We start from the raw sequence: 25,558 nt of genomic DNA, 5'->3' as shown, positions 1-25,558 counted from the left end.
GGGATCAGGCCCACTCTTTAGGAAGAAAGAATATGAAATAAAAAAGTGTAAGAAAAAATAGGAAAACAGCTCTATCTGAAGAACTAAGTAACAGTTTTGGTTGGATGTAGATGATACTGAGAAATAAGGTTAAGGTGGTAGACATCCTGGGACAAATTCATCCACATCTACCCTGGTTTTGAAGAAAGGAGTAACAAGATCACAGCCCTACCTAACAAAGGTCATTCTGAAAGTTAATTTAAATGGTAAATGAAAGGAGGCAGAGACTAGAAACTGTTTTAATTAGAGAAAACAAGGGCCTGAAAATTGAAAGGACAGATGATCAATTTTATAGACTGAGGATGTTTTGATATTTCTGCCAATGTGAAACACATACACAAATGTTCACTCACTCTTTTAATTCTCATTTTAAACAAGTTTTTCTTCTGAGTCTGAATAACATATCTTACAAAGGAGGGTGAGGTGTTCACCCTCAGAAGTGTTAACTCTCCTGGCCTATAATCTTTGCAGACAGAGATAATATCTACTATTTCCTTATTATTTCCCTCAGCATCACCCATAGTAAAAAGATAAATAAAAAGACACACACAACTAATGGGAATGGAAACGGACAAAATTTTTCTGGAAAATTAGTTAGCAGTACATCTCAAAAGTTTAAAGAAACCCTTTTGAACCAGAATTCCCAATTCTAAATATTTACACTAAGGAAATAATCTATCACCAACACAACAATACCTATTTGGGGTTATAATGACAGCACTCTTAGTAATTCTGAAAAGTTGAAACGCTCTAAATGCCCCAAAATAAATGACTGGATTAGAGAAATTAAGGCAAATCCAAACAATGGTATACTATGTAGCCATAAATGATATTGCAGAAACATATGGCTTAACGTACTGACATTCATTAAGTGATAGAAGCAGGTTACAAAATAGTATAAATATAAATTCTGCTTTCAAAAAATACATAATATATATATATATACACATATACAGAAGCACACAAAGGCACAAAAAAAGATTCTCTCTGAGCGCATGAGACTGTGGTTTTTTGTTCTTTTTGGTTTATGTGATTTTCCTAAAGTGGAAAATATAATGCTTTTGTAATAAGGAAAAAATTTTTTATTGCGAGAAACAAGATTTAAAAATATATAAGCAGGGACTTGGTCACTCAAAAGTTCTACTAAGCCAGGAGTTAACACACACTGACCTACATCTTTACCTTGCTGCCTCCTCAGCTCTCTTCTTTCTAATACCCAAACTTTGTTCAACCTTAGATCACCTGACTTTAAAAAAAAAAAAATCACATAAATTAAATTAGTTCCCGGGAAACCTGACAAAGCTAATTAAATTGTTCAGAATTTAAACCTAGTCTCCTAAAATGATCAGAAGCAATTATCCAGGACAATGGTTAAGATTCAGGAAAACCTCAGTTTGAACGCCAGATCTGGGTAAGGGCTACAGATCTGACTGTAAAACCTACATGTCCACCTGTGTGCCTGACCTTGGGAAGGTTACTAAACCTTTTAACCCTTAGTTTCTTAGTCTGTAAAACGGAGATAATGAATTTCGTGAGAATAAAATGAGGTAACGTATGAAAAATTCTTACTGAGTCTGACACTCCAGAAGTGTTCATCAGTTAATGTTAATACTAAGAAAAATGAAAAAGTTACCTTGCATTTTCCATTGCATTGGAGGATGAAACTAGCTTTTCCTCCAATACAGTGACTTTCTTTCTTAGTTTAGCCTCTCTATCTTCTGCAGCCAAAGCTTCACGGGTATAAGAATCTTCTGATTCTAAAAGATGGTTACGCAATCTCTCTAGCTCCTGGTTTAAGCGTAATTCTTTGTCACGTAAATGTTGAACCTAGGCAAAGGACATTTCTTTCATTTTCCTTCTGTAAAATGCTCCCTTTTTTCCCCTCCAACAAGGCACTTTGTTATCAAATCTTTTCCCCATTACTGGAGTGTATTAAGTGTATTAATTAATTTCTCGTATTGCAAGATGTATTTATGCTAGGAAAAAGTCTTCTGAAATCATCTTTAATATTCATTTGGAAGGTTTACTTTGTAAGATCTTATTCCCTGTGGCTATAATGGAAAATGGAATTGTACAAAGTACTACGATTTTTTGTGATAGGCCACTTTTTCAGTAAATCTCATTTTTTTCATATTTTATGGGTAGGAAATTTTCCTTATACCCAAGATATGTTATCTTTTTTTTTTTCTCTTGAAGTATAATTTAGTTTTAGGTGTACAACATAACGATTAGATCATGGTTTCGCTTTTGAAAACTGAAATAAAATGCACCTTGGGAGATCAAAATCCTACTACAGCATATCAGAGGAAGAGTAAGAAAAACCACCTAAGAGAAGTTCATTTTAATTGATAATCTTTATAGTTTTCTCAACAGTTATTAAGCTTAGTGTTTGAATCAGTGTTTCTTTAAAGCAAAAGTATACCTCATTCTGTAGAGCAGTGTTTTCCATTTGTTTCTGTTTCAGGGCCAACATGACTTGATCTCTCTCCTGCTGAAACGTAACTGTCTTCTCCTGCATAGACTTAACCGCATTTAAAAGCTGATTTAATTCTCCAGTCTTGCCCTTTTAGAAAAAATAACTTTAGCTTTAAAGGAAAATACATTTTAAAAAAGACATTTCTTCATCAATTAATTAAAAATACAATTAACTATGTCAAGGACATCAAAAACAAGGAATGTCTGAGAAACCGTCACAGTCTAAAGGAGCCTAAGGACACATGATGATGAAATACATATAATGTGTGCTTTCCTAGATGGGATCCTGGAACAAGAAAAGGACATTTGCTGAAAAATTAAGAAAATTCAAAAAAAGTAAGAACTTTAGTTAATAGTAATGTATCAATATTGGTTCATTAGTTGTTGCAAATGTACCACAGTAATGCAAAGATGCTAAAAATAAGGGAAATTGAATTTGAGGTATATGGGAATTCTCCACTATCTTTGCAACTTTTCTAACAATATAAAACTATTCTTTAAAAGTTTATTTCAAAGGTTTTAAAAAGAACTCAAAGGACACAATCTCTTCAAATTTACCCTATAAAATAAAGCATTCACAAACCCCCAAATTAGCCACAAAGAGTGTGTGTGTGCTGTGTGTGTGTATGTGTATGTATTTATCCATTCATCAGGCACATGCAACTGTTGTTAGAGAAATAACAGTGTCAAGTTACTGGCAGAGAAGAGAAAGGGAAGTCACTCTACATGCACAGCCTATTTTAAAAGAACATTTTGGCAACAATTTAACAAAAGCAACTCTGGAATGATATCTTGCTGGGCTGTGGCAAAATTTTATTCCTGAATGCATTCCATACAAGTACAATTATTCCTGAATGCATTCCATACAAGTGCAATGCATTAAAGACAGCAGGAAAAAGGATAACCCTTCACTGCAAAAGTAGGGCCATGAATTTAAGATGATAGCTGGAATTCTAAAAAAGCACAAAAAAGTAGCAGGCTGTTTACAGCCAACTCTTTTTTCTGTTTGAAATATGCATATCATCTGAATCTATTTATAGATTGGTATTATTTTTACATTTTTATGTAAACTTTCCATTTTTTAAAGTATCTAACACTTCCCCAGGACAAATCATTGAAACCAAAACATAAAACCATCTGTTTCTTTTATCTCAACAAGCCCTCCCAGAAAAAGAGGCTATTTATTTTCCAAATTGCTTTTCAGTTAAAAATTTTTTCGTATTAGAGAAAGAACAAATGCTTGAAAATTAAAGAGTTGAGGATCTCCTATTGAGAATACCTCTTTCTCCCTAAAGAAAAATGTTATTTATTATATTTAAAATATAATAAAGGTACTCTTCAATTATACAGAAATTAATCAGTTTACACTAATTACCCTCAAGTAATACAATACTTAAGAACAACTTAACTAACCTAGGAAACTTCTTGAAAAGTAGGTAAGCCTTAATTAAATCTACACACTTTAGATCTATACATGTCAATGAAACAGAATTAAACTGTACAAGATGCTAAAACTACAAAAGGAAAAAACATATAAAAAGAATACTTCATTATTCTGCATTCCTCTATTATAGTCTTACAGGCCCTGAGAGACTACACCCAATTTTGGTTAGTGAGCAATAGAAAGCAGCCCCTCTCTAAGAGTCTCTTTCATACCAAGCACAGACCAGGACCCTAAGATGCTAAAAAGCTGTTCCTGAAAGGAGGTGCACACCTCAGCACATTAGTGTACCTGTTTAATCAGATGGCAAAAAGGGGAAACGGGGTGAGAATTTTCTTATCAAGTGAAAACTACACCAAGCATTCCCAAACTTTAATCCAAGACTCTTAAAAGAGAACTTAAATGGAAAAAGAAGTTAAATCATTTTGTACCTTGTGCGTGGCAGCATGTAAACACTCAACAAGCACTTGTGACTATTCCATCGTTCTGCCTCATTTCTTTTACAAGGTTCTACTACTCAGAGTACAGAAAGCAGAGTAAAAAGAGCCCAAAGCTTTGATCATAGTATGATGTATTAGGTCTTCAATACATTCTTATTAAAATCAGTATCAACTGCATGTAAAAATGTAAATCTATCAAAAACTGACATTTTAACTGCTATACCCTTCCATTTTATGGCTGAATAAACAAACCAATAAGGTAAAAACACACCCAAAGTCACACCAGTGACAGAACAGAAATTGGAATATTTACTAAGCCTACTCTGAAAAGTACTAATCACGGCTAACACTTTTTCAGATATCACGATGTGACTAATTGATGCATAAAAATCAATTTAATGGGTCATCCAGCACTTTTTTAAATAGAGCATCACATGTAGCAAGGGTAATTTTTGATTTCTGAAACTTCTGTCAGTTTTTTACACACACACACACACACACACACACACCCGCACAAGTACTTACTGTATCACAAAGTAAAACATATTTCTTACTTCAGATGGTTGTCAAAGAGGTAGCATTATTTCACAGAGCTCCCCTTTACATTTAAGAATCTCTAACATGTTAACCATTACTAGTAGCTACTGAAGTAGGCCTAAAACTAATCTAGCACTAAAAATATTTGGAAATATCTAGTAATTTGAGAAAGAAACTTCCAGATGCCTCTCAGGAAAATTTATTTAGAATGAATCATAAAGCCTCAAAATATTTCTAGGTAAATAAATTCATTATTTCCCTTCAAAAATAACATCAATAAAGCAGCACACTAAGATATCTCCTCTCCCCCCAACCTCCCTCTGCAACACTGCCCAGAACATACCTGCTCTTTTTCTTTCAGTAGTTGCTCACAAGCAAGAGCCTTCTCCTTCAACGAATGGCACTCAAACTCTTTTTCTCGCAGCATCATAGACAACTTCATATTAGTCTCCTGCAATGCTTGATACTCTGTTTCCTTTTCCCTGGAAGTTTCCACTATTTTTTCATTTTCCTCTTTCAGTTTACAAATGTCCATTTCTAAAATTAGTGTTCTCTCCTTTAGGTTTGTTACTGCCTGCCTCAAAAGTTCATTTTCACTCACCTTGTTTGTGATATTTTCATTTAAAGAAAGTAACTGATCACTTTTGGCTTTGATTAAGAGGTCTTTTTCCTTTAGTGACTTTTGTAAAACATCTTGTCTCTCCTTCAGTTGCTTAATTTCTGAATCGGTTTGTTCATGTTCTTGTCTTTCTAGCTCTGAGTTCGCAGCAATCGAATCAGACAATCTGTGATTATTTTCCTGGAGAGTTCTAATTGTCGCATCTTTTTCCTGCAGTGATTTTCTTAGCTCTTCTATTTCTTGTTTAGAAGACTCACTCGATACATCAGACTTACCAGCTCTAGGAGGCTCTGCTGACTGGGAAGTAAGCGACGATCCAGAGGAGAGCTGAGGTGAAATAATATCGAGTTTTCCTAGAAGAAGGTCTTTGGTATTGCAAAGCTGCCCTATGCTGTGCTGAACTTGAGCTAGTTCTTGACCAAAATTTTTGAGTTTGGTTTCATTCTGCTCGTAGCTTTGGATCAGGCCAGTATAGTCCACTTGTAATTTAGAGTTATTATCACTGTCGACCAAAACTTGTGCCTGAAGTTGGTGCAGCTCTTCCTGGAGCTGAGCTGACTCGTGCTGCATGTTCTGCACCGTCGTCATCACCTGCTGCTTCCACTCTTCCATCTTCTTTACCTGCTGTTTCAACTTATCGCGTTCCTGCAGAAGCTCCTCAAACTGATTACTGTTAACGCTTCCAACCTCATTACCGGTGTTGGATGTTTGCAAGACTGCCAATAAGGTCTGACATTTCTGACTTAATGCATCTATTTCAATGTCTTTTTCTCGAATAATACGTGACAAATTCTGAACTGTTTCTCTAAACATATCTTGGCCACTACTTTCGAATCTAGTGGACAATGTTTTATTTTCGTCTTGCAGCTTATTGAGAGCTGCTTCTTTGGCAGCAACTATATCCATCATCTTGTGATACTCTGTTTTCAGATGGCTGTTTTCCCTAGTCTTCTCACTCAACACAGCTAACACTTGCTCCCGTTCCATAGCATAGGCCTGCAGCTGCTGCTGAAGGTAAACAACATCCTGGGGGTAGGAAGCTGAAGAGATTCTCGCGTGAAGAGCCTGAATCTCCACATCTTTCTGCTGGATAATCTGAGTTAGTTTACCCACCTCATCTTTGGACAGCTGGTCAATCTGTTTTGTTAAAGATATATTCTTTTCATTTAGAAGTTTAATCTCCAATTCTCGTTCTTTTATTCCTTTTACTAATCTTTCCGTTTCAGCTTTTGATAAATCGTGCTTTTCACTCCCATTTTCTATATTAAGGCCCTGAACTTTTGTTTCTTGAAAAATAACGGAATTCTCTGTTGGAACATCTTGTCTTTCTTCACGCAACTGAGTTTTGATTTGTTCGATTGTTTTTTGCAAAGTCTTAATTTCCTCATCTTTCTCTAAGAAGAGCTGGGTGTGTGTGACACTCATCTGTTCATGCTGGTATTTAATCTCATCCATTTCCTTCTTCTGCTCCTGTAAAGACTGAAGCAGCTGTATTTTACTCTGGTTTTGATCTTCAATTATCTTTTGATGATGTTTTATTTCCTCTTCAAGACTATCCTTTATAACATTCAGCTGAGACACCTCAGACTCCAGTTCTGTAATACTATCAATAGGTTTGGGCTCAGCCATAGGTGCTGCGCGACTCTGCTGTTCCCTGAGTCGTTCCAGCTCTTCTTTCAGATGATTGTTTTCTTCTTTCATTGATCCAAGGTTTCTGTCTTTTTCCTCTATGGTTTGCCTCAAAATTTCATTTTTCTTTAAGACCTGAGTCAATTTATCTAACTCATCCTGAAGCTCTGAGCCCCTCTCTTTAAGTTTTTTAATACAAATTTCTTTCTCACTTACAAGTTGGGTCAATTGCTTCTGCTCTTCTAAACTAGATGACAAAACTTTCTTAGTTTCTTTGTGATCAGTATCCATCTGCTCAATATTCTTTCTGAGTTCTGCTATTTCGAAGTCTTTCTCTTGATTGAGTTTAATTAAACGCTCATGTTCCAGCTGTAAAGCAGAGGTGCTCAAATTACTTGCCTCTGACAGTTCTTTGATGGTTTGCTCAAACTTGCTTGCTTCTTCCAAAAGCCTCTTTTCAGCCCAGCACAATTCTGCTTCTAACTGTCGTTTCTCCAGTTTTACAGCCTTCACAATAGCATCTTTATCCAGAGAAGCCTGACTGTTACCAGCAGTAGATTCTTCCAACTGATGTCTTACATCTTCACAAGCTAAATTCAACTTTCCGTTTTCTGTTTTGAGCTCAAAAACAGCTTTCTTTAAATTTTCATTGAGCTGTTCCACTTCTGAAAGGTTTTGCTTTAAGTTTCTGATTTCAGCTTCCCTTTCTTTAAGTAAGTCATCTTTAAAATTACTGTTAGAGTCTTGATGAAGAAACTGAGTTAACTCTTCCCTGACTCTAGAAAGCTCCTCCTCCTTTTGCTTAATATGTTCCTGGAGTTCAAAGTTCTCCTTCTGGATGTTTAAATTCTGTGTGTGTGATTTATTTAGCTGATCTACTAAATCGCCTACTTTATCTTCAAGCTTCTGCTTGGTTAAATGTAAATCATTTAGAACCAGCTCACTTTGAATTAATTTTTCTTTCTGCATGTCTAACTCTTTAGTCATGTTCATTTTATCATCTTCCAGTTGATGAACTCTCTTTTTTTCATCATTTAAATCTTTTTTCAGCTTACTAATGGCATTATCTCCCTCACTTTGTTGTCTTGATAGTTGATCTTTGATCAAAATCATGTGCTGGAAGAAAAATTAATTTGCATGGTCACTTTAACACATTCTCTCATTTTAGTACCTAAAGAAAATTTTATAAAATGCCACACATAACAGAATAATAATCCTCAGACATTTCTAATCCTTCATAAAACTTCTTTAAAATGTCCCACAAAATTATTTACTAATTATCATACAGCAAATCTATTTTATCATGTTAGAGATTAGAACTTAGAAGCAAAGAAAGTAAAAGATATGTGTTGTTTATTTTCAATTCTTAAACATGGGACCAGGGAGACAACAAAGTGTAGCCCATAGGCCAAATCATGCCTGCCACCTGTTTTTGTAAATAGTTTTACTGGAACAGAGCCATGTTTACTTGTCTATACAGGACAACAGCAGAGCTGAGTAGCTGCAACTGAGACTACATGGCCTGCACAGCCAAAAATACTTACTATCTAACACTTTATAAAAAAAGTTTGCCCACCTCTATGACTAAAGCATTAACTAAAATATTAATTAGATCACAAAAATTAAATGACAGTTTTGATTATTAATCCAGTGTTCAGTCTACTGAGTAACACATGCTGCCATACTGTCTTTAATGTATTTTAAAATATAATTTAATATATTGTTACCTTTGTAGCCTCTTGGTTCTGTTTATCCAATTCTTCTAACTCTGCTATTAGCACTTCCTTTTCAGTAATGCTCTGATTTAGTTCTTGTTCCTTTGCTTCCAAATTAAGTCTTAAATTATGTAATTCTGAATCCAAGTCTATGTCTCTCATAGCCTTACTTTTAATTACTTCATACTCATCATTCAATTTTGAAAGTGATACTTGGAGTTCTTCCTTAAATGATAAAAGGGAAAAAAACAACACGTACTGTCAACTGGAAGAAGAAACACCAAAAGATTAAAAATATACATATATAAAACTTGGGAATCTATTTTTGGAAGGTCCATGTTGGAAACATTATTGAATAATACCTCAGCAATAATACATAAAATTCAAAAAGCCACAGCCTTCATTCAGCTACAATTTTTTTGCAGGTTCAAGAAAAACATTTCTATAACCCTAGACAAGACGCAACAACTATAAGTTCATTTTCTAGCTCCAACTTCTTTATAAAAAAACTTTCCCATTTGAGAGCCTTTCCAACCCCACTCCCACTGCTGCCCTCCACCTCCTTCCCTTCCACAAAACACACTTCTCAAAACACCCCAAGTCTCCCAGCTGTCTTCACTTCCACTCCCTAACTCATCACTAACAGCCACAGACAAAAAGGCAAAAATCAACACTCAATGACTCTAAAGTTTGTCCTCTCTAACTAGAAAATAAAAGGCTTCTTTTCCCTCATAAAAATAATTTCCCTTATTAATGGCTTCTGTCAGAACATGAAACCTTTTCTTGACCCAAGAAAGAACGCTCCTTTCCTTCCTTTACCTTGTAACCTGAGTGCAGACTAGGTTCCGCTCTCTCAAACCTAACGTTCCTAAAGATATAGCTACAGGTGATTTTTAAAGACATTTTATGTTCTGTTGTATTTGTATTTAATGCTCTTCCTCCAAAATCCCAGAAGTGGGACAGTTCTCTACGCTTCATTCAACATTATGGAATCTACTTTAAAGTAAGAGCCTCAAATTTCTACAAACAGTCTAATATATACCTTACAAAGAGACCAGTAAAACTACATCAGATCATCTGCCTTACAGCCCTCATTCTTCCAATTCAAAAGCTGATTCTGAACTACAACTGAAATATAAAAACAGCATTCTCTTATGCCTTTCTAGAGTTATCTGTTCAATTAAGAGAACCACAAAATTTTTTGTCATGCGGCTCTTAAGAACAGATGTGATGTGTCTGCTATGGGTCTACTCACTGCTTAAGAACAGATCCAGCAAGAGTGGCAATGGACTACCTCATGTCAAAAGAAAGGAGAAACAGCTCTCAGGAAGAGCTACAGAATCCAAAAATATCATGAGAAAGTTACAGGCCCTATCAGATATGTGCAGAGATTTGCAAACTACAAAATACACCTAGGCCAGGTAGAGAAAGGAATAACCAAATAAGCAGAATGCAAAGGAAGCAGAGAAGAACAGCAAATACATAGAACACAGTAATAAAAAAATGACTAGAAGACATTACCGGCATTTTGGGAACAGAAAGAGTAGGGGCAAGGAACCTACATGCAGAGGACCGTGTACGCTACTAAGAATTCCCTCACCTAAATGCTAATAATGCCCCTTTGAGAAACACTGCTTACATACTAATGTGGAAGGATGTCAAAAGTATGTTAAGGTATGTACAAACAGTATATATAGTATGCTAATATTTGCAGTTAAAAAAGCTATTTTTACATATGATTATATATGCATAAATACAGCCTAGAAGGATATACAAGCAACTGGTAAGAAAGAATGCCTGTGGGGAACAGGCCAACCAACGGAAGTGTGAAGGATACTCCATTTATAATGTCTGAAGGTTTTTAGGATGTATTACTGAATACATACATCAGTAAATATGTGTTACTTTTTAAAAAATTACATTTTAAATTGAGTTGAGACACTAGCCTGTAATAATAATAAATAATACCAGCCTATAACTGCTCTGAATTTAAGCTTCTGCCTTAGCCAAGGACTTACTCCCACCCCAAGTGGTACAAACAAAAAAATTCTCTCCCCATTCCCAACACTGCATTATGAAATCTGATTCTATTCTTGCTACCAATATACACATATCTACCACGAGAATGCTCCTCTTTACCCCTCGCCACTAAGAAATTCCCATCCAGCTCACTAGACACGTTCTGGGGCACGTAAGCAGCACACAGTTTCTGTAAGACACCACTTCAGGCTCCAGACCCACCTGCTGCTGTCAGGACTTCATCTGAAATCAAATCAGAGCCTTTACCCATCTTTTCTGCTTTTATCTGGAAGCGTACTGGCTTATCTCTAAACATACACACTGGTCAGCCTCTCATACTCTGAACCTTGCTCAAGTACTTCAACCTGGCCTGACCAGCAGCCAAGAGATCAGCTTTATCCTCAGGGCTCCCAACAACTAAATACTCCATCTTTTGATATAAACTGGCCCTTTGATGTGATCTGTAATTTTAATTCTGCCCCCATTTTTACTGCACCCACCTTTTCTTGATTCAATAATGAATTCTCTTTTTCTAAAACTTGGACATCCATTTTAAGTTTCATATTGTCTTCACCAAGACCGGTATCCTATAAAATGTTAAAACAGTGTGTTCTTAAATAATAAGAAATTTCAAGTTTACAAAAAAGCAGGCAAGCTATACAATTGTGCATTTCTACTCAGCATTTCTTTAATGATATATAAAAATTATAAGCATACAACATTGGGCCATCTAAAGCCAGTCATTTTACAGACATTCTTATAGAGGATTACTTTATTATATATGAAAAAATATATAAACACATTTACAAAATAACTTGTAATCATTAAAAAAGGAAATAACTCCTTGAATTCCTTAAGGGAATTGAAAATGCATTCCTCAGTTTGGTAGAGAATCTGCTTCCACTGTCTCTATAAACATAACATTTGTCAAATTAATCTTGAAAGAGATATATTTCCATTTTTCAATTATGCAACTTTTTAAATTATGTCAATTTATGACACAAAAAGTTTGTTATTAATCAGCAAACCATAAAATCACTAAGATGAATGTTCCTAGGATAAGTTCACATGAATTTATAAAAACACAAAATAAGTAATTATAAATAATCAAAATACTTTTCTTTGGTTTACCCGAGACAAAAGCATTCTCTCTTAAAATGAGTTTACCTGGTTTAAATTACTCAGTCTCTTTATTTCATTTTCAGCATCTGTAAAAACAACAATGAATCTGACATTAAAATTCTTTAAAATAACTTATCTCCAGAAATGAAATCCAATTAAAATAAAATGTTATTTACAATTAGCAAGCCCTAACAGTGAAATGTATTTTTGCTATTTTGTATTTCTATTTTGACTATACTAAAGAAATCAGTCAGTAACTATGTTAAAATCCAATTCTATGGGATGGTATAAGAAAGCATTTAATTGTATTCTGGATGAGTCGTAAATCATTGCCTTGCTAAAAACATCAACAACAACTACATTTCAAAATGAGTTGATTAGTCTGCATAGCAGGAAACAGTATGAGGACTAAGATGGAGGGGGAAAACAATGTATATTTATACCACAATAACAAAATAATATCTCAAGTATCTAAAGTGAATTTGACTATTAATAAAAAGACCATTCAATCTGGTATTACAGATAGATCCATAAACAGAAGTGGTTCTAGAAGAGCACAAAGACAAAATACCATGAGTTCAACAGAAGTAATTCATTCAGTGTTCATACAGGAAATATTGAGCATTTACTATGAGGTTAGTTGCTACATAAGATGGAAAAATTTAGTCCATGCTTGTCTCAAGGAGCTTACAATTCAGAGGGGAAGATAAACACATGGTTTTAGTACAGCGTGATACAAGGAGTACATGTGCTACTGGAACAAAAAGGGCAAACACCTAACCCAGACTTGAGGGAGAGGAGGGGCAATAGGGGTCAGCTGGGCCAGGGAAATCACAGCACTAGGTACCTCCTGATGGATGCAACACTGGTACTGAATCTTAATATACTAAGAGTTGGTGAAACACTCCATACAGAAAAAGCAACAGATGCAAAGGCCACACAGCTTAGAGACAACAGTGCTGGCTTAAGGACCTATACCAAAAGTTCAACATGGTAAAGCTCAGAGGTTAGGAGAATGGAAAGAGTTGAAACTGAAGAGGTAGACAGAGACCAGATCATGAAAGACATCCAATGTCCAACTAAGATGTTTAGACTGAATCCTAAAGTTCACAGGGAGCCACAAAGTACTAAAATCAGGAGAGTGACCTGATTTACATTTCTGAAAAATCATTCTAGCTGCAGAAAGAAAACATACCGCCTGAACAAGGAATCATGGAGACCAGAGAACAACAGGTAACACTTTCATAATGCTTACTATGGGCTAGACAGACACTGTTCTAAAGAGAACTTTGTAGCTAGTAACTCATACAATCCTACCACTACAACCACGAATGAGATAGTATTATCCCAACCATGGAAATGAAAAAAACCAACACATAGAGATGTTAATTAACCTGCCCAAGGTCAGTTAGTGATGGAGCTGGATTCCAACCCAGTCATGTTCTTAACCCTTAAGCTATTCTGCTCTATTAAGAGACTACTGCAGTTACACAGGCAAAAAGATACTATGATTGGCTGAAGTTATTCAGTGACCATGGAAATGGGGGAAAAAAGGAAGGACTATGGCAGTAGGCTTGTTTTTAAAGCAAATAAACTCATAGGGATCACCCAATATATTAAGTAAATAAATGTATTTTCAAAAGAGTAGAGCCTCTTTGAAGGCAAATGAGAAAGGAGTCCAGAACCTCACCACACAGCCATCCCTTTGCCTTCATGGCAGCTCCCAAGAGTGAGGCACCTGAGAAACCCTAGAGCTCCTCTGGGATACAATCCTGAAATATTACTGACCCAGAGAGAAGTCAAGGAAAGAGAACTTACAGGACTTGCAAGGTAACAACTTCAAGTTTTGTGAAGACTGGCAAATATTACCAATCACCAAGGTAGGGAAAGGAAGAGGGGGAAAAGGACAGGGTCACTCTACTTTGAACTTAACTTTAATTTGAATGTATACAGAGTTTGCCATCCAGGCTAGGAGCTCCTGATAAACAACTAAGTAAGGAAGAATACAGAAGGGGAGGCAGGACGGGGTCGCAAGTATACAAGGGCTAGGAACCTCCAGAGCAGGAATGAATGAGTTCATAAAGTGAGAGTTCCTACCGTGAGAAGAGGACTGAGGGAAAAGTAAGATGCATCTTTCCAGTGGAGAGCTCTGACTACATTTTCCTGGTGTAAATGAACACTGGTGTTTGGCCTATTTCATTCAGCAGTTACTTTTTACAACCTGAAACACTGTATGGTAACTAAATATAACCATGGTAAGTGATGGAAGACCTATGGCTTTACCATTCTAGATACGGATAATTTTGAAAGGTAATACAGAATTTTGAAGACGGTAGGCTGCATTCTCTAACTGCAGATCTGGGCCTTATGAGTTATAGGAATTATGTGATAATCTCCTCCCGACAAATGTCTACATAAACACTTCTCAGAAATCTAGTTAGCCTCCGAAGTCAATGAGTTCCACATAAATACTTAAAAGGATGAGGAAGGGAGGTTGAGAGAGACCTAGCCAACACTTAACCCTTTTTAGTAGAAACTTCCTATTTGTCATCTATTAATTATGGCACTGAATCCAAAGAACACAATTCTATTCAAATTCCATAAAGTGTTCAATTATTCAAGTGTTTGTTTCTAAAAACAACTAGCATGAAATGAAACACCAGTTAGAAATAAGTTTCAAACATTTTATACCAGACAGCGCTTGCTGCAGTCTGAACACTTCTTCTTGTCCTGATGTGCTCTGTGGAAAACCTCTTTCCCTTCCTCTCACAGCATCATTCTGCTTCACAGCATAAGGCTGCAATTCACTACATTCCAGTTTCAACCTTTCACATTCTCCAAGTATTTGTTTGTTTTCCATACTTAGTCTTTCTTGTTCCTTCGTCAAAACATCTCTGTCATTTTCTGCAGAAGATAATTTTTCATTTATGTCTTTTACTTTATCTTCAAGTTCTGAGATTTTTTTTGTAGACTCTACTTTTTCAGTTTGTAGAACTTGAATAGTCTGTTGCATCTCATGGATTTTAGAGTGATCAGTTACTGCAATCCCAGAGCCACCTAATACATAAAGATAAAATAAAGGACACATCAAATGTTGAGTAAAGAAACAAACAGCCTGCTACTACAACTAAAAGATTTAATAGGCTTCAGAACTTGGAAGGCTTAAAAAGAAAAATTACAACAACAGTGAGGTAATAGTTTTCCTATTAGAATGGCCAAAATTCGAATACCAACACCACCAAATGCTGCTAAGGATGGAGAGCAACAAGAACTCTCATTCACTGCAGGTAGAACTGCAAAATGTTACAGACATTTGAGAAGAGTTTACTGATTTCTTACAAAACTAAGAAATATGACACTCTTATCATGTGATCATAATCCCTTCAGCAATCATACTCCCTGGTATTTAACCAGGAGTTGAAAACTTATATCCACACAAAAACCTGAAAAAGATGTTTATAGCAGCTTTATTCATATTTGCCAAAACTTGGAAACAACCAAATGCCCTTCAGAAGATGAATGGATAAAAAAAAACTGTGGCACACCCAAACAATGGAAAATTATTCAGCGCTAAAAAGAAATGAGCTATCAAGCCATAAAAAAATGCAGGAAATGTACACCTGAAATTTACATAATACTGTACATCAACCATACCTCAGTAAAAAATAAATTTAAAAAAATGTAGGAAACTTAAATGCACATTACTAAGTGAAAGTAGTCCATCAGAAAAGGCTATATACTATATGGCTCCAACTATACGACAATTTTGGAAAAGACAAAACAATGAAGACAATAAAAAAGATCACTGGTTATGAGGGTGGGATGGGGGAAAGAACAGGCAGAGCACAGAGGATTTTTAGGGCAATGAAAATACACTGTATGATATTATAACAATATTATACATTTGTCCAAATCCATAGTTATGAATAAAGCTGCTGTAAACATCAAATGTAAACCCTAAGATAAATATGGACTTTGGGTGATTATGATGTGTCTGTGTAGGTTTATCCTTATTAAAAAAATGTACTATTCTGATGAGTGACGTAGATAGTGGGGGAGGTTATGCATGTAGGGGGATGGGGTATAAGGGAGATCTTTGTACCTCTCGATTTTGTTATAAATTTAAATCTGCTCTAAAAAAATTAAGTCTTTTTAAAAAAGTTAAATTACTATAATAAAGCACTTTCAAAAGTTAAGAAAACATATTTGAGTCAAATACTAAAAAGTCTACATATCTGAATTTGAAAGAAAGTCAAAACACACCAAACAACGTAAAGAAATCTGTATTGTAACTATTTACCACAAAGGCAAAAGAACTTTTCCATTTTTGCAGAATCTTGACATCAGTGGTGTCATTGCAAACTTCTGGCAGATGAGCAGACCTAGTCATCTACTCATTCTTTAGAACTTACTCCAAGTTTGTATCAGCTAGGCTTGTCATTTAAACTAATGAAACGTTAAACTAATGAAATTAATAACCTTGCTGCAACAGATTTTCCAGTTCTTCAATTCGTTCCTCATAGTCACTTAGTTCTTCTCGATGCCGACGAGCTATTTCTGTCAATTTCTGTTGATGTGCATTCTGCAATACTGACATTTCATGTTGATGGTCATCAATTTCCTGACTTCGGTTCTGTTTAAGCTCCTTAAAAAATAAAAACAAAGTTAACCACATTTATAATAAATACCTAAACTTGTTGTCATCTGAAAGTCCATATTATTAAAAATAATTCTCTGAACATGGTTAAGGCCCCAAATTTGGACAATTCTAAAAGACTCCACCTTTTCTTTTCTTGGGCCTTAAAAACAATTTTTCTACTCTTAATGAGGGAACACTGGCAAGAAATAACTGAAATAAAAAGCAAGCAAAAATACCTTTTTTTTCACTAGTATCTGTGACCATGAACTCCTGCTGATGACATATTCCTCCAATATCAGTGTCAACCTTCTGGCCAACCTGTTCCCGTTGTCCTATTATGTCCATCTTCTTGTTCAGCCTTTCCTTCTCCCAGTCTATTTTTTTTTTTTTAAGTATAGTCGATTTACAATGTTATATTAATTTCTGGCATACAGCACAGTCATTCAGTTGTACAAATATTTCTTTTCATATTCTTTTTCATTATAGGCTATTACAAGGTATTGAAAGAGTTCCCTGTGCTATACAGTAGGACTTTGCTGTTTATCTATTTTATATATGGTAGTTAGTATCTGCAAATCTCAAACTCCCAATTTATGCCCCTCCACTGCAGTCTTGATGGGATCGCCAAACTGTCAACCAAAGTGCCTTGCTACCCAAGTTGAGACCATTACCTCTTTCCTAGGAACCTGGACCTTAAGCTGAGTCTCTCAAAGAGGGAAAACTGGTTGAAGCATTCTAACAGTCACACCCTCAAGAGTCTCTTCACTGTGTCCCACTAACTAGATCTCTGATGCTGGTCCAACTCCTACCCTCCTCAGGCCAAAATGCTCAATTCTTCCTTCATTCCTGTGGATAGACTACCTTGGCTCCTTCCAATAAATTCTCTTATGCTTTACTTAGCCAAAGACGGTTTTTGTTGCTTGTAGCCAAGAATGCTAATCTATAATTTAGTTTCTATTTCCTGAGAAGGCAAATGAAGCTATTTTTTAGTCCTATGCACTTACATATGTGCCAGTACTTGACAAGGAACTTTATATTTAAACCTCAAAACAACCCTACAGGGGAGCTATTATGATGATATCTACTTTACTGATGATATAACAGAAACTTGTAAAGGTTAAGTAACTTGCCCAAAGCAGCAGAGCTGATAAATAATACAGCCAGGATTCAAAACCAGGTCTGACCGAGGAACCCATCCACACTAGAATTATAATAATAAAACCAAAATCTAAAAACAATCTGTACGTGACAATAATCTACATACTAAAAACAATCGACTGTCATAAGTATGTGTAACTAAGTCTTTTCTTGAAGGAAATAACTGACACAAACTAGCAAAATTCTATCATAAAGGAAAAATAATTATTTACAATACTACTAACATTGTGTTCTATCCAGTATCTTTTAACCCTAACCCTTGAAATTTTGGCAACCCTGGAATTTTAATAAAGAGTGTTTTACAAGATACAATAGAAAACAGAGACTTATGAAACATAAACTAACAAATAAGCATTCAAAACCAGATGATTTTGGAAAGAGAGATATTCTTATAAACTTGTCATAAAGAATAGCGAGGATATAAAAGAGCAAAACAAAACAAATAATATACTCTATAAAATACTTTTATAAAAGCCTTTTATTAATTCAGACTTATACTTTTAATTAGCAAATTTTAGATATATAACACCCATAGTTATACATCTATAACAAATCCACCTTACCTTAATGATATTTTGTAGTTTGCAGATTTCACTTTGCTCAGGGTTATCTGATCCTTGTGCTTTAGAAGTCTAGATCAGAAAAACAGAATTAGAAAATAATCATGCTGATTTTCTTATAAAAGATAATTAAAATATAATTTTCAAAAAATGGGGTGCATTTGTACAAGGAATACAGCCAATATTTTATAACTCTAAACAGTGTAATTTACAAAAATATTGTATCATTATGTTGTACACCTGAAACTAATATATACTTCAATAAAAAATGTATTTTAAAAATGTAAATAAGAAAAAAATGGGAGGTATTTCCCAAATTCTTATTGAAGAATGCCAAGCACCTTTTAAAGAATCTACTATTCTTTAAATACTGAGTAACACACATTAAGTGTCTCTTAAGAGTTTGTTAACTAATTGGGGAAGACAATACTTCTATAAAATAAGAAGGAAAACACCACAGAATATTTTTCTTGGCTTAACAAAATGTAAATTTGATGATAATCAAGCAGTTTCCTATAAGATAATTTCCAAAATGTAAAGTTACCCAATACTAATGCTAATATTAATATTACTAGTATTAATATATTGGCTTTTGGATTATTTTCTTCTCATTCAAAGCTGTATGTTGATCATCTATTAACATTTAGTATAGCGTCTTAAGGAACCAAAAGCCGCTCTGTGGATAAAAGAAGGAACACATCCAACAACACATAAAAAAGATTGTACACTATGATAAAGTTGGATTCATACCAGGGATACAAGGATGGCTCAACATATGCAAATCAATGCAATATACCACATCAACAAAAGAAATGACAAAAATCACATGATCAACTAAACAAATGCAGAAAAAGCATTTGATAAAATTCAACACCCATTTATAAGAACTCTCACAAGCATGTACAGAGGGAACATATTTCTATATAATAAAAGCTCTTATGACAAACCCACAGCCAACATAATACTCAATGGTGAAAAGATCAAAGCCTTCCTGCTAAAATCTGGAACAAAGATGCCCACTCTTACCACTTCTATTCAACACAGTATTGGAAATCCTAGCCATAGCAATCAGATAAGAAAAAGAAATAAGTCCAAATTAGAAGAGTAGAGGTAAAATTGTCACTATATGCGGATGGCATGATGCTATATATAGAAAACCCCAAAGGCTCCACACAAAAACTATTAGAGCTGATAAAAGAATTTGGCAAGATAGCAGAATACAAGATTAACATACAGAAATCAGTTGCATTTCTCTACACTAACAATGAAATACTAGAAAAGTAAAAAAAAAAATCCCTTTTAAAATCACACACTCACACAAAAAAGCAAAAAACCCACAACAACCTAAGAATAAACCTGACAAAGGAGTGAAAGATTTTTATGCAGAGAACTACAAAACACTGATTAAGGAAATTAGAGATGACCTAAAGAAATGAAACAATATCCCATGCTCTTGGTTTAGAATTAACAATGTTAAGATGACCATGCTACCCAAAGCAATCTACAGATTTAATGTGATCCCTATCAAATTACCCAAGACATTTTTCACAGAACTAGAACAAATAATCCTAAAATTTATGTGGAATCACAAGAGACCCAGAATCATCAAAGCAATCCTGAGGAAAAAGAACAAAGCTGGAGGAATAACCCTCCCAGATTTCAAACAATACTACAAATCAAAACAGTGCGGTACTGGCACAAAAACAGACATATGGATCAATGGAACAAAATAAAGAGCCCAGAAATAAACCCACAGACTTATGGTCAATCTTTGACAAAGGAGGCAAGAAAATACAATGGAGAAAAGACAGTCTCTTCAGCAAGTGGTGTTGGGAAAGCTGGACAGCCACATGTAAATCAATGAAGTTAGAACATTCCCTCATACAAAATAAACTCAAAATGGCTTAAAGACTTAAACATAAGACAAGACAGAATAAACCTCCTAGAGGAAAACATAGGCAAAACATTCTCTGACATAAATCTTAGCAATGTTCTCCTAGGACAGTCTACCCAAGCAATAGAAATAAAAGCAAAATTAAATAAATGGGGCATAATTAAACTTATAAGCTTTTGCACAGTATATGAAACTATAAACAAAACAAAAAGACAACCAACAGAATGGGAAAAAATATTTGCAAACAATGCAACTGACAAGGGCTTAATCTCCAGAATATACAAACAGCTCATACAACTTAATAATGACAACAAAAAGCCCTATCAAAAAATGGGCAGAAGACCTAAACAAGCAACTCTCTGATGAAGACATACAAATGGCCAACAGGCACATGAAAACATGCTCAATATCACTAGTTATCAGAGAAATGCAAATCAAAACTATAATGAGGTATCACCTCACACCAGTCAGAATGGCCATCATTAAAAAGTCCACAAACAATTAATGCTGGAGAAGGTGTGGAGAAAAAGCAAATCCTCCTACACTGTTGGTGGGAATGTAGTTTGGTGCAGCCATTATGGAAAACAGCATGGAGATTCCTCAAAAAGCTAACAATAAATTTACTACATAATCCAGCAATCCCAGTCATAGGTATATATCTGGAGGGAACTCCAATTTGAAAAGATACATGCACCCCAATGTTCACAGTAGCACTATTTACAATGGCCAAGACATGGAAACAACCTAAATGTCCATCAACAGATGACTGGATGAAGAAGTTGTAGTATGTATATACATACACACACACACACACACACACACACACACACACACACACACACACACAATGGAATACTACTCAGCCATAAAAAAGAAATTAATGCCATTTGCAGCAACATGGATGGACCTAGAGATAGTCATTCTAAGTGAAGTAAGTCAGAAAGAGAAAGAAAAATACCATATGATGTTACTTGTATCTGGAATCTTTAAAAAAGACACAAATGAACTTATTTACAAAACAGAAACAGATTCACAGACAAAGAAAACAAACTTATGGTTATGGGGGGAGGGGTTATATTGAGAGATTGAGATTTGCAGATACTAGCTATATAAAATAGATAAATAACAAGTTTATACTGTATAGCACAGAGAACTAGATTTAACATCTTACAGTAACATATAATGAGAGAGAATATGAAAATGAATGTATGTATGTATATGTATGACTAAAACTTTATGCTGTACACCAGAAATTGACACAACATTGTAAACTGACTGTACTTCAATTTTTAAAAAGTTAAAAAAAAATAGCAATAAAAAAAGACCACAGTATATTGGAAAGAACACAAGATCTGGAGTCGAAAGATGTATATTTGAAGCATAATTTAATCACTGTGACAGTGGGTGTATTAAACTTTTACTTTGCTTATCTGCAAAACAGAGGTACTAAACACCCCAAAGTTATTAAAGATAATATATTGGGTCAGTATATATGGAAACACCTTGTAAAGTATGACACAAGTCCCTTGAAAGGTCCCAATTATGCCTTTTTCACCATTATATCCCAGTACAGGCCTGTTAGTAGGCATTCAAGATACGCTGAAGTAAATATATCAAAAATCTACCTTTTCCACATGAAATCTTACTTAAGCAATGTTTCTTAAAATGTGTTCCTCAGATCATCAGAAACACCTGGGTATTTATTTGTTTGAATGCATTTTCCAACACCCTAAAATCAGCTACAAAATATTAATCTCTAATCTCTGAATGTAGGACAGGGGACCTACAGTATTATCACGCTCCTAGGTTATTCTCATACATACAAAGTTTAAGAACTACTAACTTTTTAAGGATAAGATGGACAAACAGATCATCTTTAAGGTTTATTGTGGGTATTGGGAATGTCTAGCAACTTGGGAAACAAGATCATTTTAATTCGGTGGATTTCTTGTTTACACAACTAAATTACACTCACAAAAAGATGTAAATAATCTCTTCACTTATACATTTTCTTTTTCTCCACACTGATGAAATAAAATTCACTTGCACAATGTTCCAGTTTATTTCAGGACCTCACATGTACTGGCAACCTCAGTATAACATAAAATCTAACATATAAGACAAAAAGGGGATTTCTGGAAGAAAGTTTACAGCCCAAAATAGGAAGGACTTAATTTTCAATGCATGAAAAACAACACAAAATAGTTTGTTTTATAATACTAGTTATCAGACTTTTCATTTTACATATAACTAATGCAAACAAGAACCTCAGACAACATCTAAGCAAACAGTTTCAAATCTGGTGCCTTGGATTCCCCAGAGAAGCCTCGGGGACTCCAGTGGAAAAGGTGCTGGTTCAACCACAGCAACTTCATTTTTGTCTCCTTTAAGCCCTGGGCTTGTAACTCTTAATTTTATTTTAAAACATGGTTCTCTTGCTTTAAATTTTTTTTGAAAATTTCTCCCAAATATTTTGGAAGGGAAAAGTGAGGCTGAGAGGGAAAGATGATCTAACCAAAATCACTTGGAAAGTCACTGGCAGAATTAGAACACAAGTTTTTGATTTCCTAGTCCAGGGTTCTTTCTGATACAAAAGTTCTACACATAGCACTAGTATTTTCACTCACTCATAGTTCTCAAAAACTCATGAAAATTTTACCTACCTGAGCAATATGCCTCCAGTGGCCAACTTCAGACTCCAGTCTTGAAACTTCATTTGATAATCTGTTTATTTCTCTTTGTGATGAAATTACATCACCAAAATCCATGTCATCATCATGAAGAGCTGAAGCATGATGACTTAAACCATAACCGAAAGACGACGACGCAGTGGTTGCTGGTACACCACCAACCCCTGAAGTCCCGGATGGAGCTGTTGACTGCAGCTTCAGCAACTGATCCTGCAGCGCAATCTGTCTTGCTTTAAGATGGCTGATTTCTACCTATATTTGTAGTCCATATTTTAGAGAAGGTACTTTAAAATAACCATACTTTTTATAGATTCATAATGTTAAAAGTTCTAATAATTTAAGATTACCCAACAATGGTACTCTATCAACTGAATCCAAGCCATCTATAGCATCTCAACGTAACATCTTTATTTCAAAAGCAAACATTATCACCATAATTAAAGCACAATGTTTTAATTAGTATGAGGATCAGAATTTCACTCATATGTTAACCAAAGCAATGAAATTCTCAGTTAAGAATCAGTTTACCATCTTCTACATATCAGACAGTATGGGCAATTTCTTAGGGTTCTGTGTGTGGCTATCAAGGCTCAAGAAACAAGAAAACAAAAGTTGCATCAGTCTATGCTGGAGAGTTTCTTGGAACATCTGTTGGAAGAGTCTTATGTAACTGATTATGGCTGGATTTAGGCTTAAAATGCACCGTGAATCAGGAATAACTTTGCACTGGTCTGTACAACACAGCTGGAAGAAAGCTTTGATTTATTAATCCAATCTTCACAGTAAACCTGTGATTATTAGCTCATTAGTCTTAGAAGGAAATTATGCATTGAAAAAGGCCTTGGCAAATAGAGGCCAGTGAAAATCTGACTCTATTCAGGGAGACAACAGTATAAATACGTGGAACCCCAAGCAGAATTTTGACTGAAGGCTGGCAATATGAAGTCAACACCCAAAAGAAGTTATGAACACAGGACTTACTACAACCATTTTAAAATCCATTTCAGATTACTCAAAATATAAAAGTGAGTTATCTAGAGAAAACTGAAATAAGCATTCTATAAAATACTCAAACTAGTCCAGCAGATAACTGCCACAACTGAGGAAAATGTGATACTGAGGAAACAGCCAACAAGTAATGGTATTTCTACCAGAATAATGTCAAGCAATTAGACAAAAAAAAACCAAATACAATTATGTCAACTCTCATAATAAACAGGTTTTTTTTCACATCAGAGCCCCTTCTCTAATGGAAATTTATAGCAATGTACAAATTTCATTTTCCCATAATTTGATATGAGGCAAATTATATCTTTGGGACATATGAACACCACAATGAGGGCAGCAAACAGATTCAGAAAATAGCAGATCTAAAGTATATACATATATTATTTCATTCTAGTAAAAAGTACTGAAATGAACAATTTTTTTCAAATGTAGCTATAATACAAAGAAAGTTGTCATTATACCACAGACATTTATATCAAGTCGTAGAGTTAAAAAGTGCAATTTCTGATAACAAAGAGGTATTCCTAAACTTCAATTCTTAATTTGCTCCCTAATGTCAATAGTTAAGTAGAAAACAAAGTGCCAAAATTTTCCATAGCAGTTTTTTCAACTAGGATGTAAGCATCAGAATCAGCTTTTGGGATTTTTGAAAAACACCAGTACCAGGGCTCCTTCCCAGTACACTAAATCAGAATCTTCTGGAGAACCTAACAATGTGTATTTTTTATGATTCAGCTTTAAACCCCTGGGTGGGAGCTGCTACTCTACTGGAGTATCTGTTAAGTCAGTGCTGCTCAACATATGGTCTGTGGACAAATGCCATGAATGTTTGCTACTAGTCCATGATACATAAGTGCAGAAACTGAAACAGTATTGCTTAAAGACTTTGAAAGCAATGTGACAGAGTAACTTTGTATATGTCAAACCTTTTTAAAAAGAGGGGCGGTGGTCTTTAAACTTTAATTTGAACTTGTAACTCTACTTTTTTATATTCGTTTTATTTTTTTATTGTATTTATGGAATCAACTCCAAACAGATTGGAAATTTAAGTTCTTTAAATGTTTATATTTATCTTTAATGTGGTTTACTTTTATTTTTCACCTTAGTACATTACTAAAAGAACTAGAAATCAAGGCATCTAAATTTTAAAAACCCAAATATAAAGTTATGGTAGAAATGAGCATTTAATTCAACAAACTGAATACCCAAATGATCTGGATAATTAAACAAGAAATGGCTCAATTCAACAGGAGCATTTAATGAATTTCACTTATGTACTAAACACTAAAGAGAATTCAACAGAATGAAACGTAGGGACATAACCTATATTTTAAGGATTCACAGTAGCACTGATTAAATTATATATTACCATCATTGCTAAGGAAAGATAACTTATTTCCAAAATAACCATTTCTATCAAACTAAAGGGGAAAAACATTACAGAACAGCATAAACCAACTATAAAATAAATACTTAATATTGTTTTTCCAGGGAATACCAATAAACATTAATAAGCATATATTAACACTTGTAGTTTAAAATTTTTTTAAAAAGAAATGTTATTAGCGAGCAC

General features: G+C 34.7%; 1 protein-coding gene across 5 annotated transcripts in view; it reads right to left on the bottom strand.

Annotated features, from left to right (window-relative positions):
- The window catches only part of TRIP11 (thyroid hormone receptor interactor 11), a 66,954-nt gene that overhangs the window by 31,605 nt on the left and 9,791 nt on the right, over positions 1-25,558 (bottom strand). For 3 of the 5 annotated variants that reach the window (XM_074365121.1, XM_074365118.1, XM_074365122.1), the window contains 10 exons: positions 22,951-23,229; positions 18,397-18,465; positions 16,516-16,681; positions 14,728-15,093; positions 12,082-12,122; positions 11,415-11,501; positions 8,908-9,120; positions 5,276-8,296; positions 2,462-2,602; positions 1,673-1,866 (listed from right to left, as the gene is read on the bottom strand). In XM_074365121.1, coding sequence (XP_074221222.1) covers positions 1,673-1,866; positions 2,462-2,602; positions 5,276-8,296; positions 8,908-9,120; positions 11,415-11,501; positions 12,082-12,122; positions 14,728-15,093; positions 16,516-16,681; positions 18,397-18,465; positions 22,951-23,229 — 4,577 coding nt within the window. The remainder of the gene's footprint in view (positions 1-1,672; positions 1,867-2,461; positions 2,603-5,275; positions 8,297-8,907; positions 9,121-11,414; positions 11,502-12,081; positions 12,123-14,727; positions 15,094-16,515; positions 16,682-18,396; positions 18,466-22,950; positions 23,230-25,558) is intronic. The other 2 variants (XM_074365120.1, XM_074365123.1) reach the window with 2 other exon arrangements.

This window comes from Camelus bactrianus, chromosome 6, assembly GCF_048773025.1.
Source record: "Camelus bactrianus isolate YW-2024 breed Bactrian camel chromosome 6, ASM4877302v1, whole genome shotgun sequence".
Classification (NCBI taxonomy): domain Eukaryota; kingdom Metazoa; phylum Chordata; class Mammalia; order Artiodactyla; family Camelidae; genus Camelus; species Camelus bactrianus.
Note: the sequence above shows the minus strand (reverse complement) of the source record. Positions and strands in the feature narration are given on the sequence as shown.